At 41.5% G+C, this 15,979-nt stretch overlaps 1 protein-coding gene across 3 annotated transcripts in view; it reads left to right on the forward strand.

Annotated features, from left to right (window-relative positions):
* Positions 1-5,791: 5,791 nt before the first annotated feature.
* The window catches only part of nell2a (neural EGFL like 2a), an 89,844-nt gene continuing 79,656 nt past the window's right edge, over positions 5,792-15,979 (forward strand). For 2 of the 3 annotated variants that reach the window (XM_082539765.1, XM_082539767.1), the window contains exons 1-2: positions 5,792-6,396; positions 6,664-6,792. In XM_082539765.1, the coding sequence (XP_082395891.1) occupies positions 6,345-6,396; positions 6,664-6,792 (181 nt within the window). In that variant the 5' untranslated portion in view covers positions 5,792-6,344. The remainder of the gene's footprint in view (positions 6,397-6,663; positions 6,793-15,979) is intronic. The other variant, XM_082539766.1, reaches the window with a different exon arrangement.

Below are 15,979 nucleotides of genomic sequence, written 5' to 3' on the forward strand. Positions count from 1 at the left end.
GTTTAGGCACAGTAAACAGGCATATCCACACTCATCTGGGAGCGTGTTTGTGTGTTTGTGGGGCCGACTGGGAGCGCCAGGCTGCGCGTGTAGATGCCTCATGCTGAGCATGGAAATTGGCCCAGACAGCTCAGGCTATTGTGTGATGGCCAGGGAGCCAAAGGTTGCTTGTAATCAAATTTGAGGTTTTATTCCTCAGGCTGGTGGAGAACGCATAGTGCTCTGTCACATGATGAGTGTTAGCGCGTCTGCGTGCACTTTCCACTGTTGTTAAGCGAGTTCATGTTAACATGCTTCACATAGACCAGTGGCTGTGATAGCCCCCTGAAGCTTTTTGTTCGCCAGAGAGTCATTTGTTTACATGACAGAGAGAAAGCAGGAGGGAAGCCTTGTTTAGTGCTATTTTTAACTGTTTTTGTTTCTTAAATAGCTTATTGTGTATCAAGGCATGTTTTATGTGATAACACTGAGGACTTTCACCGAGTCACGTTCTCTGTTCTTAAGTTAGCATTTGAGCAAAAAATGTCAGTGTAGTAAGTTTAAAAGAGGTCAGAAACATGATGACACTCGTCAAAGCATTATGCGTGTCTATTAACTTTGTATATTTCTCTGTGTTCAGTGACTTTTTTTTTAGGTAGAACAAATCTCATCCAACTTTGTGCACATTTTAAAAGGCATCAGTAAGCACGTATCATTATTAAAATTCACCACTGTGTAATTAGCCAGATTCCAATAGAGCTCTCCAGGAGAGGGAGGTATAATTAGGCTTTTCTTGACGGGTAGGTCTTAGAAACACCCTGAAGCAAGTTCATGTGAATTTATTTGATGCCCATCTCTTTTTAGAACTGGAGGGAAAAAACAGGGCTCCCTTCATTCAAATTCCTCACAATGGGTCTGTTGAAAACTAGCACTCTGCAGACCGACTGAGATCCCTTTTCTCTCTTTTTTAACCCCACTAAAGCTCTTAAAAAGATACTGGCCCATTGCACACGCAATTGATATTCCACCACTCGAACTTAATATCGTGAATGGAGGGCCAGGTTCTATGAATCAGGAGGACAATGCGCTTAGTTTAGCAGCAAACTGGCACTTTGTGTGCAGTGTCTATGCCCCAGAACAGGAAGTTTCTAATGTGAGCCTCTCAATTGTGTGCCTATAGAGTTCTAATGAGCTTCTGTATGCTGAGTGAATGGCTGCGGGCCATTCACCATGAGGGCCCAATGAGCCAGCTCACTGCACATGTTCACAATAGGATCCTGGGGGAATGGGAGTGGCTTTGTGGAGCAACTGCTCTGCATGGACAGTCTATAAAGGCTTCAACATACCTAAGACCACATTTTCATTAAGAGTACGGCACATTAAGCTGATTGCAATGAAAAGCTTTTGTTTTTATCTCCACTTTAAAGCTTTGCATGTAGGACACATGAGTCTCTATTATCAAAAGAGAGCGCTGAAAAAAAAGTAATGAGAGTGAATAAATGTATTAAATGAAATAAAGTGCCACTATGGTGTCTTATTGTGTACCTTTCACAAAACAACGTCATGCCTGTCGGATCATATTTGTGGAGCTGTGCGGCACTTAGGCATGAGAAAAACACATAATTTTCAGAATAAAAGGCTGTCAAAGCTGTGATCGAACTTTTCTGAGTTTTCAACGTGTACATATTGCTAATAAAAGGGCAACAATGCAGCCCCATTAATATAGATTTAAAATTATTTTTTCCCTTTACCATCTGAGGTTAGATATGAAATATCTATATATAATTTAATGTAAGTGATTTTGACTCATAATTTGTAATATTCAAATATAGTGTGCAAAAATGTTTTATTAAGCAGTCAGTTTCTACAGAAAATAATAGGGCCCTTAATACAGGGTGACTCTGCTCACAGAGATCTGGTAGTACATAGTTTGTCTTGCTCATTTTTGTCATTTATCTTGATTTATGTCTCATCCCTGAACTCACTGCACTCATAAGCCACTTAAATCCTGCTAGTACCAGGTTTGGCTAACTGCCTTAATTATTTGTGGCATGGATTCAAACCGGTGCTGCAAACATTCCTTAGAGCTTTTGGTCTATATTCACATGCTAGCATCATACAATTGTTCCATCAGCTGCACATAAATGATGCAGATCCTGTTTTTACCACATCCCAAAGGTGCTCTATTAGATTGAGATCTGGTGACTGTGGAAGTGAGCAAAGTGAATTCACCGTCATGTTCAAGAAATCAGTCTGAGCTCATTTGAGCTTTGTGACTTCCCTCTGATGACAGAAACACAGTGGTTAGATTGTGATGGCTAGATCGTCAACCATACTCAAGTAGGCTGTTGGTTTAAATAATATCTGTTGTAATTAGTCTAAGTAGTTGTGTGCTAAGAAAATATCGTCCACACCATGACATCATAAGTCAGGACACAAGTCGCCATGTGACTGGTTAATTAGGTATTAACAACAGTTATACCAAGTAAGTGGCCCGCGAGTGTATGTTGCCCATTTTTCGGGTAGTTGAGCATTTACCCTTTGGCATGGTCCAAGAGTGACACTGTCTGTTTGGCCTCAGTACTGCTCCACTGTGATCGAGTGCCTGCAATACTCTGTCATGTACCCACGATGGCGCTGAGAGAACGGGGACCATCAATATTTTAACTGCGTGATTCCCAAAACTCTGTCTGGTTTTTGCATCAGCATCAAATATTTAAAAATGCAGCTTTGCAACAAATAGCAGATGACTTCCATCAGTCCACCGCAGCTTAATTTAAATATTTTTCCATTTATATTGAAAATAATATTCATAATAATTAAAAAAAAAACATGTCAAAGCAAAGGTATTAGAATACATTACTGGGCAGGATGATGCAATAAAACGTTACAGGTTTAATAGAATATAATTCAAATTAGAAACTCAGAAAAGGACATTATAACATAGAAATATGAACCAAATGAATCCCAGGAGACCCCTGTGGGAACAATATGCAAAGTTTTTTTTCTTTCTTTTTTCCCAGCAGTTCATTCGTATTCCGTCACTGCTACTTTAAGTGATTTTAATTTTGTAGATCTTGCATTAGTATGTCTATATGGTATATTTATTTCCTAAGTGAACAAGCCCCTGAGAGCTTTGCAATGCATCATCCATCTAGTTTTCATTATTTATTTATTTAATTTTTTTTTTTTAGATAAATGAAAGTACCGCTGTTCTTCTGCCTTTGCCTTGAGAGATTTGACGTGCGAGCGCAGGTGTGTGTTGGCAGTGCGCGTGCTTATTACTTTTGATTCTTTGCTGGGCGCATGCTTTAATGACTCTTATTTTCCTGATGGCACTTTAGGAAATGACAAGTTGTGGGCAATACAAAGTAATTACATTTCCTGTGTCTGGACCCAGAAGAAATGGAATTATTAATAATGAATAGTGGGTTGGTCGCCCTCTCAGACAACAGATGTGACACTGCATGAAGAGCCATTGCTTGTCTTTGTTTTGGTCACAATAGCCACCCATTAGCTGCATGCTGTAGATGCGCTCTCAGTTGGTACAGATAATAGCCTGTTTGTCAAAAAACATCTGTTTTGCATGAATTATAATTAAAACAAAACATGTTATTGGCATTGATGAAGGCTATATTGAAGGAGAGGCACATTTAAATGGCAAATGTGCTGGTGCCCACTTGTCAGCTCGACTTCAGAAACCAGCATAGCCAGCAAAAGATGTTTCTTGTCATCCAGGGATTGGCCTGAGTTTGTTAAGGACTTATGATCGATTGCCTCTGGAAAAGTCTTCAATTTATGTTCCTCTGGCAGAAAATTGATCAGGATTTAATGAAAATGTAATAATTTCAAAATCAACATCACTGGCATAACATGGATGCTGATTAAACAGTTAGGTTTCAGAAGGTTAGTATGTGCCATGATAAAGAAGATGCGAGATAAATAAATAAATTTTCAACCCACAGAGCGCCTTTGCTTCAATTGGCACACAGTCAGCCAAGGACTCAATTTTAATTTGCTTTCTTGGCACCTGCTGAAAAGCCAGACGTCACCTGTACAGAAGGATTGAGAACGTGTGCTTGCAGCAGGTCACAACTCTAATCAAAAAGCAGTTTTAGCATATATGATAATCCAGTAAAATGTTGTGCTTTTGTGACAGGTGGCTTTTTCTCCATTGACTTCTTCACAAGGACAGGGAAGGCAGATGGTTTGGAAGAGACGTAAAGGAGGTTATCAACATCAACTGAAAAGAAAACCCAAACATTGCTAAAAAGGAAAGGAAAAGAGGGCGAGCCTTGACAATGCCTGAAGGATTGTTTATCATGGTAGGTTCCTACCATTTACCACTATAATCGCTGGGACCTTTAACCTCCAAAGTTGGTACACAACCTTGACAACTTCAATAAACAGGCATAACTCATAAAATAGCTTTTTGTGCTTGCTGGCCTTCCACCTTTCAATAGTAGTTAGGCCTTTTGTGCTGCAATGTACTTAAGATGGAAAATAAAAACAATTATGTACCTTTGTCTCAGTAAATTGAAAAGCAATATACTTATACTTGCAATGCTTATCTCATTTATTGTTTCCTTTTTCCCTTTTAGACTTTTTAGATATCCCATGACTTAGTTTATATATAAAAACTGAAATATATTGCTCGGTTAGCTAGTAATTATCCAATTATGAATGATAGAGAGCAAGTGCATTTTCTCATTTGATTGGGCCGACTTTGCAGCAGTAACTCATTCAAATTTCGTTTCAAACATGCGTATCTATTTATACTAGACCTATTACGGTCTTTTCAACTCTATATTTTCATTCTTGGACTCTAAAGTTGTTTTGTTTGACTCATAGTTCAAAATAATCTTTATTTATCTCATGTTGAGACTTGATGCAACCCCTCACTTCATCAGCTGCTTGAAACAAGCTGTGTCAGCCTCTCTACGGAAACACAAATGAAGAAGTAAAGTAAACAAAGTGTTTAGAGCAGCCTAAAGTCTAAGCTTTTGACTCACCTGAATTATTTGTTGATATGCTGACGTCTTCATTTGAAACTTTGATTACGTTTAACATGAGTATCCAAGCACGTCACACCAAGTAGACTTCCAAATGGACAAATCCAAATAATAATTAAGTATGTAAATTGTACATCAGTAGCATATGGAGCTTATCTGCCACATATGCAGGTGCAAGACACCTTAAGGCTTTAAACACAAACAGTGCCACTGCATGATGGATTCTGTAATACACAGTGAGCCATGTAAGGCTGCCAACACTGGAGTAATGTGATCACTCTCTCTCTCTTTCTCGTTGTCCCACTCTATAATCTGGCTGCAGCTTTTTGGACTAATTGTAAGTGGGCGAGAGATGATGGACTAACTACAGCATGCAGTGCTCTAAGTAGTCCAGTTTTAACATAACAAAGTCAAGGAGTTTTTAGTCCGGAGATGGAAGAAACTGCTTCCAGACCACAGAATTCATTTGACTGTCAAATTTGAAATTGGAGTCAAAGATCAAGGTTGCTACCCAGTGTTTTAATAAGATGAGCCAAAACCCTAGGATTATCCCGTAATAATAACAATATAATAACATACGCGCACACAAAGCCTGTTTTTATTTATTTATTTATTTATTTTGCTTTATATAGAATAAAACTGAATAATTAGATTTTTGTCTTGATCGTCGTTACTTCTTGCTTTCTTAAACATTTAAACATTGACCCTAACCCTGAATTTCATGTAAGCTAAGGCACTGACAAAAATTCCTTTTTTTCTTTTCTTTTCTTTTTTTTTTTTTAGAGAGAGATTACAGTAGACATGGGCCAGGATGAGGCGTGGTTGCAATCGAGATGCATGTAATGGATATAAAAGCTTTTCCCATCTCAGGCCACCAGGGGGCTTTATTGCCCCTCTTTCCCCCCTGTCTCTCGCTCCTTGACAGGTTTCTCCTCTCCCTTCCTCTCTCTGTCTGCACTCCTTCAGCGCACACAGCTCGTTCGCACTGCTGTAGGAGCGTCTGTTGAGCTGCCGAGGCAGAGCAGCTCGCTTTGTCCGTCCTCTGTCAGCCACCTGTGCCGCGGATGATGCGGATGGAGCAGACCCTGTGTTACATGGAATAATTTCAGCATCATTGCTGTGTTTTTTCCTCCCCCTCTTTCGGATTTGCTTCTCTCTCCCCCCTTTTTTAAAAAAAAAATTCGCATCGCCGGGCATCTAAAGTTGTGATGATGCCTCCGCTCAGCATTTGGGATTGGTAACAGCCTCCCGTGCGAGGGTGATACATCATTCGCATGTGATTGAAGAACGCTGTCTCTCGGAAGTGGACAAAACATGGACTAATTTTGCTTTTGTTTTTTTTATACATTCATCATGAGATTATTACAGCTGTTTCTGATTTCCGGTGTATTTTTCGTCTCCTCAGGTAGGACAAAAGGCTGTCACTGATTTTTAAATGAACCGTTATGTCGCAACATTTTGCTTTTTAACATGAGATCAGCTTCATTAAATGATGTGCTGTTTTGCTTAACTTGTGACCAAACCTTCTCAGAAATAATCAGCTCTTAATCTTAACCTGACCTGACACATCTCCCCCTGAAACAAACATGATATTTTTTTCTAGCATCACAAGACTCTTTTTTTTAATAACAGTGGTTTAAATAAAATAAAATGTTTTCTGTTTGTAAATTAGTTATAGGTTTTGGGGTTGACCCTGCCCTGCGCATCAGCGTATTTGATGAACTAACGCTTGGAGAAGGCTTTGATGGAGTTACTCAGGTCCAGGGCTTCCACAGCGAGTCTAGAGCTTTCCACTTCCAAGGTACCATAACACACATTCACTCTGTCTCTGTCTGAAGTTAAAATGTAAAGCAGATGAGATGATGTCCATGCAAAGAACATGTTTTCCTATGATAACTACTCATTTCATTTTGTTTATTTCCTTTGTATGTTTTGTTTACACAACTAGAAAGGCCAACATGATGCAGCCCAGTAATCCACAGATCCTGAGCTGAGATGCCCGTAGATGTCTGATGTTAGATCATCGAATAATGCTGTGCACCAGATTCCTTTATATGATTCTTGTGTTTGTCTGTTCCTGTGTAACAGACTGTAAACTGCAACATACAGTGCATTATCAGTTTTTTCTCTCTATTTGGATTTAGCTGGGGGGGTGGCCTCAGACTACCACCTGCCTGAACAATAGGCATGTTCGGTTTTCATGAAAAAGTGTTGTGTTGAGGGCAGGCAGAGGGGGAGAGATGGGAGGATCATACAAAGAATCATAGAATGCCTGAGCTTAATCAGATTAGGCCGAGACAAAAATCCCACAGTCAGAGTTGATATATGAAGTGAGTCTGGAGAGTGAATGGGCCCCCTGCAAGAATTCACCCATTTGGTGATCTTCTGGAGTGTGTGAGTTTGAACAGTTTGCGTCGCTAAAAATGTGAATGGGCCGCAGAGTGATCATGTTGTCAGCTGCAAGGCAGTGCGTGTAGGGTGCAAAACAGAGTTGTCAAAGATGAGGTCGTGCTTGACTTTTTAAAATGCTTTTTCACTTCTTTTTTTTTTAAATTTCTGTCAGTGTTACGTCTTTGTTACTTGATGTCAGACGCTCATTACAATCCAAATGAAACTGTTAACAGCTCCATCACAGGGATGGAGATGTCTATCATAACCCAGGCAAAAGTAGCAAAAGAGGAAATTGTTTTTTGCTCCCAGATCAGTGGCAAAACAAAAGATATGGCGATGTAACACATCTCCACAAGAAGGTTCTCATCACGGATCACGTAATGTACCAAAGTGACGGCATTGTTTTGGGACAGAGAAACACCACAATCATTTGTCGACCCCGCCTCCTCGCTGATATCTTCTAATCTCCCTGCACAACCGCTGAGACAGCGGCACTTCTGCATGGAGCAGCAACTCCAGTATCTTTGTGAAGGCAGGCCATTTGATGTCCTCTGTGTAGACAACACTCAGAAGTGCTCTACACAGGCGGGTAGCAAAGGGAGAGTTAGAGAGAGAGAAACAAAGACAGTTAGTGAAAGAAGCTACCTGCAGGTTTCTTTCCACAAAATAAAAGGAGAAAAAGAACAACTATTCTGTGACTGGTACCCCTTTGTCATTGCGCTATCTTATTTTCCTACGATACCTTTTGCTAAGTACATACAGTTATCCAGGCGGAGACAGCAGTGTGTTATTTATGGTAGCTTGCCTCCATCCTTCATTTGGGATGTCTATGTTAAGTCGATGATGCTGGGTGAGGGGGAGGCGGGCAGAGCTGCAACGGCAGAACGGACCTGGGCATCTGCTTGTTTGCAATCAGGAACAGAAAGGAGGAGGCACGTTCTGTAAAAGAGAAAATGAGTGCGGGAGCTCGAGAGAAAGAAGCTGGGATGGGAAGGAGAAAGAGAGAGAGGAAGAGATAGAAATGCAGAGCAGAGCTGTCTGCCAGCTGTTTGATAGACTGTGCTGATTCCACATGTATGGAGGCTTGGCTAGCTGGGACCAGCAGACAGGCCCACAGTGACATTCCGACGCTCATTAGATAGCAGGCAGAACATATCCATGGCTGTCCCCTCCGCTTCTTGCCTGCCTGCCTGCCTGCCCAAAGGGAAGGCTGTTATCTCTGGGTGCTGGATGGAAGCGGGAGGGAGGGGGAGTAGCTGCTGAGAGCTAAGAGAGAAGTGGAAGAGTGTAATTCACAGTATAGAAATAGGTGTATGTCCACGTGCAGATAAGCGGCTGTTGTGTTGTGTGCTGTTAGTTTGCTGTATGCTGTTTCTATGCATCTCTGTTTGCTGAATGTGTTTGTTTTGAAAAAAAGGAAATAGGAAAGGAATGAGCAGTGGGGGGATTTCTGTTCAGCGAACCCCTGCTGATGCTTTTGAAGGTAGCTGTCAGAGCTACATTGCATGACATTAGGAGAGGTGGACCTCAGGGACGGGCATAATAAAGGCAGAAAAAAAGGCCCCCTCCCTGCCCCAGGCTGTGCTCCTCTCGTGCCAAGGTGATACTCAGGCTCGCCACAAAACCATCACATCATTAGCACTTCCCCCACAGTTTTTAATATCTAGACATCCGTATATCTATTGGTATACACGAGCAGGGAGGGGGGACCACACCCAGAAGCACTCCCTTCCCCCAACACACATACACCCACGCTCTCTCCCTCTATGGCTACAAGTGTATGGACCGAACTCATTCAAAGTGCAAACAACACAGTTGCTAGAAGCATTGTTTCAGCTGCAGCACAAGGCTCCCTTGTAATTGTGTTGGTCTGTGTTTATATGAATCCTGCCTGTCTCAGAAGCATGTTTCTGCTCAGGCTGTTTAAACACTGCCAGAGAGGTGTTTCTTTGTATGTTGTGGTGACGACGCCCCTGGCTCCTGTGACACTAAAGTGTAACAGGATGGAAGAGGCTCGTTTGTAATGCCTTGTTAGTGCGCGCGCTTATTTGTACATCTGTATGAAGCAGGGAGGAAATGTCGGTTTGTTGTCCGGCATTTCTGTGTACGTCACAGATGTGCTTCCAGTGCAGAGGCTACACTTACCAGCTGTTAGTAACTATGATGCAGTGGAGTACTGTGCTATAGAAAGATGTAGAGGTTCAGAGGGCAATTCAGTCCTTCAGCGGCAGAGCTCTGGAGAAAGCTTGCGTACAGGATAGCTGCACTCTGCTGAATTGTATTGAGCAGGTTCACCGGGTGCTGTTCTGCAAACCTCACACTTAGAGGAAGGACAATAAAGCAAAATGGGAAAGTGGCTTCAGGAAATAATAATGCAATTAACACTGGCAAAAAGTGGTTAGCGTAACACATCATGCTGAACTTCTGCGCACTTCTTTTTTCTCACTGCAAGTGCTGCGTTTGCTGCTTCTCTTTTATTGAAGTTTCACGATGCAAATAGATTCAATTAAAAGGAAAAAACCTCCTGAAATAAATAATTAAATAGAAAAATGTGCTAATGGGGTAAAACTAGCATACCAATCTAGCTCTGCAGGAGTCCTTAAAATAATTAAGAATCAACACAACTAATTTGGCATACAAAATCTACAAAACAGAATGAAATTTGAGGTTTTTAGATGGAGAAAGATCCATTAAAAAACACCATTATTGAGGTCGAGTAGTCAGGGCCTACTTGTTATTCAGTATACGAGACTGAAAACTAGGGGTGATAGAGCTTTTGCTACTGTGGCCGCCAGACTGTGGAATTCCCTTCCTCAGGACTTACTGATTCATTGATTACTTTTAAAAAACAGCTAAAAACACATCTTTTTAAAACTGCCTTTTGCTAACTTTGTTTGTATTTTGTCTTTTTAATCTGTTATATCTTGTAAAGCACTTTGTGATCTCTATCTAGAAATGTGCTATATAAATAAAATTTTACTTACTTTACTTACTTATTGGTGTATTGTTAAACTCTCAGTGCTTGCAGAAGCTTTCAGTTAAAATGAATATTCTACAAATCTTTTCTAAGATAATAGAATGGCTGACATCACTCAGATTTCCTTTGTCACACTGTCCATGACAGCTGCATTCACTTTCAATGAGATTGAAGCTTTTTACTCTCATATCAATACAAATATGCAGAGTTCAGCTAGATGCTTAAAACCATTTTACCTTCAATAAAACCATCTAGTTAATAACAGAAAATATGAATCCAAACAAAAACATAATCACTAAGCTCTGAGAAACCTTGGGTAAAGTTCCTCAGCCTTTTTTCACACTCTGATGCTGAATAGTTAAAAAGGTTAACTTTCTTTTTTGCTAAACGCATCACTGACACATGTGTAAATTAAAATCAGTTACATGTTAATTTGTTGATCGTATGGACTTCAAAAAAAATCTATATCCAAAGTAATAGAGGAACAGAATCCACATTCCTCCGTGCTCCGTGTGAAAATGCTCTCCAAAGTGAATCTGAAGCTAACATGAAGCTCTTACAGCCTCAGACAAGTCAGTTGGGTTTTCCTGAAGTCAAGGAGTCCTTATTATGAAATTCCTTCTTTGTGGATTCACAGAGTGTTTCCTTGATGAGCCAACGTAGAGGGATGGGAAAAGAAAGTGATAATTTGGTACTAAAAGAGATTGAGTGTGGAAAATCCCTAGCTGACTGTCTCACACTGCCGTAGCCTCACATTGAGCTGAAGTTCTGCGTTTCTGTGTGGAACAAAGATTAGCGATTTTATCCTCATCACTCATATTCTAACAGCATGCAGAAGGCATCGCTTTGTGGCAATATGGGCTGGATTACAGCGACTAGTAACACAGGTTTATTGCATATTGCATACGTGCTGTAAGTGTCCAAGTGGTGTGTATTTTATCTTCAGCGGGCGTGCGTGAAGCTCTGAGGAGATGTAGCCTCTAATTTGTTGTGATCTGGTACAATTGTCAGTGCAGATACTACACTTTAAGGGTGCAAACTGTGCATGCAACTGCCAAATGGACTCTAAGGTAATATAGTGTAATCCCAGCCTTAAAATATGAATACAGGCATGATTGTATTCAGGTAGGATGAATACAAACCTAACAAGAAGACTATAATATGTACAGAAACTCAAGAAACTCATTCTTTCAAGAATTTTCCAGGACCAAGAGTAATTTTTCTTGAAAGTGTAAGGTAACAAAGGTCTGCTTTATTCTGCCTGAAGCCAATTTTCCCCAAAACATTTTGAAAAATTGTGCAGTGTGGACAATTTTCTTTAGCAGGTTTCAGAATAAAAACATTTTTAAGACTCAGGGGCTAATGTTAGACATTAGATGTTAACATAAATGTTAGATGTGAACTTTATTCTTAGCAATCTTTAACACCATAACATTTTGTTCTGCTTAAAGATGAACCAAACAGAATTGTCGGTGAAGCTGAAGCTAAAAGCAAAATTTACCTGAGGTCAGAGCTTGCTTGATCCATTCCACCTGCATTTTATATTCATATAAAATAATCCCATATCCTTCGATATACAGCAGTCGTTGTGTCTTGTGCTGTATTTCAAAGAAAAGTTGTCCAATCTTTCCTGATGACTGACATTATCCACAACTCCCTGTGGCCAGTCATTTTTGCTTGCTGCCTTCTGAGGCAAACCTGATCCTCTGTTCCACACAGGAGCTCCAGTGACCATGGAGGGGGAGATATTTCTATCCCCCCAGGGTTGTTATACAGTTGGGTGGCTGGAAGGCTGTCATTAGCTGTGTGTATGTGTGAATGTCAGACAGGCGGTCACCGAGGAGGCGATCTGAGAATTGGGAAAATATTGCTGGCCAAGGCACTACTGGAGGTGCCCTTGGCTCAGTTTAGTATTTGTTCCAGGAGAGTGGAGACACAGCAGGGGGGGAGATGGTCCGCCGAATGCAGATTGCCTGAGTGTGGCGGAATATCTAGGAGCTGTAATGACCTTTAGGGGGCTGGTCTTTGTATATGTGTCTAGTGTATGTAGAGGTACCTTACCGCAGACCTCTGCATCCATTTCTCTCTCTGTACTGACGCAGTGTTTGTTTAGAGTTGCACAGGCTAGGCAAAATGTTGGCATTACAGTGTCTGCGTATGTGTTGCTGTCCACACCTGTTCATCTACGTGCATGCGTTCACAGGTGATTGTGCGTGTGCATTGATAGTAATGAAGGGTTTTGAGTTTGCTTCTGGCGGAGAGTTTATCATTATTCTAATCCTCCAAGAGAAATATTCTCTTGCCTGTCCCTCCCACGCACATCCCTCTACACTCAGGCCAGCAGATAAAATGTCTTGTGTAAAAACATTGTGTAATATGACAAGTTTACATGGTTTATGGCAGCGTTGGGTCTTCCCTCCTCTGATTGCATCAATGCGTTATTTGGACCCCTCTTGGCTTTATACATTCTCTGCAGCTCATGGCTCAGTCCCTCTTAACTGATAGGAACATCGCTTATTTGGAAACTGTTGTTGAAGAGTTGTTGCAAAAGATGTAGGAGGTGTTATTTTGTTCTGGCAATCCACTAGAGACCGGAGAACGAAACTCTTCATTATTCGCATAAAAACGAGGCTGTAATCTTCATACTTAATATCAGCGATGGTGCTTTTAGTAGCAATTTCACTCCGAGAAATTTATAAATCGCTAACCAATGCCTTTTGCGTGGTGGGAAGACAGAAACTCGGCGTCTGTTCACTAGAAAAACTCCCATTCTGTGAGCGCAGGTCGACATGAAAGCAGTGTGTGAGAAAAGGATTGTGGCAAAGCTGGGCGTATCTGGCCTCTCACGCTGTGCTGTGGGGGCACCTGTTCGAAATGCTAAATGTGTTAGCTGATGATTGGTGCGGTTCTGCCAATATTTTTCTATGAGAATAGAGTGCGTGGGTGTGGGTGTGGGTGGATGGGTGAATGGGAGTGCTCGGCTTGTGTACCATGGGTCAGACAAAATAAGACCGTTAGACAGTTAAAGATTAGACGTGACGCTGAGGGATGGAAATCGTGGCCTGAGTATAACTAATAAAGCAGAATGTACCCAGGAGATAAGATTAGGCTGTAGCCCTAAGCTGCGCTTCCGAGGGATGCTATTGAGCCTGAGGCTTTTGGAGATCTTTAGTCAGCTGATAAAACTCTGTGTGTCTCAAAAGCAGCTTCTTCACTATCAGCTGCTCCTTATAGCCTGTAAACATCGACAACAGATGACGTGAGATGTGTTATTGCACCGAAAATACGCTGATTAGAATTTTATGCACCGTGTCATCATTTTCAAGCTATTTTGTGTCGGTAGCTCACATCAGAGTGGTCATTAGGAGCAGGTGGCTGTCCCATCCAGGCACTTGCTAATATATAATTGACCAAAGGCCCCCCTCAGCAGGGCCTTATTGATTTGGCACACGGGAAAGTTGTCCTACTCATCGCAGCACAAACTCATCTACTCGTTTTTCACGTATATGTTTAAAGGAATGCAGAGATGCTCCTAATACATATGCTAACTTAATCTTTGCTGGATGGAATTCATTCAGTGTAGACAGATCTTTTTGCTCCATGCCAACGTAGCCTCTACTCAACAAGCCCTTAAAGACCCATATAAAGATGCCCCTTCTCTTAAAGTAATAAGATGGGTGATGAGAGTTGTCCACATATAGCCAATGGCTCATAGCTGCCAAGTTGTAGAGCAGACAAGTAGTAGAGGTTCCTTGATCCTTACCATCCCCCCTGCCTCATCAACCCTGGGCCCCGCCCTGACAGATGCTCCTGCTGTGCTTATTTTGCTCATGATTGAGATGTCATTTTTACTTTCTGTTCAACTCATGGCATGGCAGTAGATTGACCGGTGCATAATATCAAAGACTATAAATGTCACAATCTGGTAGTAGGAACTCAAGCGCAGAGCGGTTAGACGTCTCCAAAAACAGTTTATTTACAGCACTAGTGCACGATATATACAGTGAAGGGAAATCCAAACTCCAGGGAATCACGGGGAAGCTCTCTCACACTCGCTCACGTCTTCTTGCCCAAACTTACACACGTTCACACGGCAGGGAGGTCACAGGTCCGGGGAGGAAAGTCTCTGTAGCAGAAGAGAGGGAAGTCACTCACAACGCACAGGTTCACAGGTGCTGGGAGAATCACTAACGTCTGTAGTACAATCATCCAGCGACGAGAGGATCTGTGTTCCAGCCTCAAATAGTGCTCCTAGGTGATGACAGCTGATTGTTGTCAGGTGTGTGGGCCAAGGGCAGGAGCCCACAGTGAGCTCCGCCCAGGCAGAGAGAGAGAGAGAGAGAGAGAAAACCAAACAACACATGTAGCCGGGCAGGAGACCATGACAATAAATATATGACTTTTCTTAATAAAAGCAATTAAATCTGACTACAGATTAAATTTGCTGAAAACAAACTCATTCTGAGATTATTGTCAGCAGTGCCATTTGGAATTGGTTACTAAGTAGGATCTGTTGATAGCAGCAGATTATTGCTCAGCAGAAACCCTGTTGCAGTCATTGGGCCATCTGTCCCACCCCGGCCAATGTCACTGGGATGATACTCCACTGGTGATGCAAAATGCATGAATCCCTGCCCTCTGCATTTCCTTTGGTGTGAGACAAATCTAGTGTACGCTTTTGTTTAAAGAGAAATGACTCAAAATATGCACCTAATGGGCTTAAAAGCCTGCATCAGAAGAAAAAAAAAAGCTAATGCTTGCACTATAAGTGTACACTGCAAGTACCGCAACTGAATCGAAACAGGCCTTTTTTTTAAAGCATGCTGTCATTGTGTCTTATGTAAGTGATGAGTATGCGTATTCAGTCTTCATCACAGCGTTTCTTGAAGTTTCACATTGCATTGTGTTAATTGGCTACTCCCACCAGCTGGAAGTAATGCTAATACACTGAGGAAATGCTAGCTTCCTGGAGCGCTTAAGTGTGCCAGGGCATCGTGCATGCATCCCGTAGCTGGAAGTGAGCTCTTTGATGTGATTGCTTCTGAGAAACGTCATCTTTTATTGATGCTTCCATTAAAGTAACATAGACGTCTGTGTAGACTTGGTGGGGAGGGAAAGGGGGCACGCTGGTGGAACAGGAGTTTACCAGCTAACTACACACAGAAAATACCCTCCCATCCACACCAGCACCCGTATTACTTATTTTTCCTCTAGTCCTCAGCTTAATACGGCTATTCCAATACTACACCTAGGAGTAAGTAACTTGACCTGATTTTTAAGTTAGCCTGCACCAGTGAGAGAAATCATTATCCCCTTTGGCAAATGATGACAGATGATGAATAATGTTGATCTTTTTTAGCAAGAGCACTTGTTATTTTCTAAGATATATTAGCAGCAGTTAAGTTATAGTAAACATTAGGGTTGAGCAGTTTTCTCCATAGTCTAATTATCTTATGCCAATAACCAATACCATAGCTGCCATGCAGCCATTAAGATTGAGGAATCTGCTGTACATTGTGCATAGTATGTGGTCCAGACATACAGCTGCACTGTAACTGCTGGCCAGAGAGACAAAGACAGAGAAGAGGTTATGCCCCATTTCCAGCATAAAGAGAAAGAA

This window comes from Aulonocara stuartgranti, assembly GCF_965226115.1.
Source record: "Aulonocara stuartgranti genome assembly, chromosome: 7".
NCBI lineage: Eukaryota > Metazoa > Chordata > Actinopteri > Cichliformes > Cichlidae > Aulonocara > Aulonocara stuartgranti.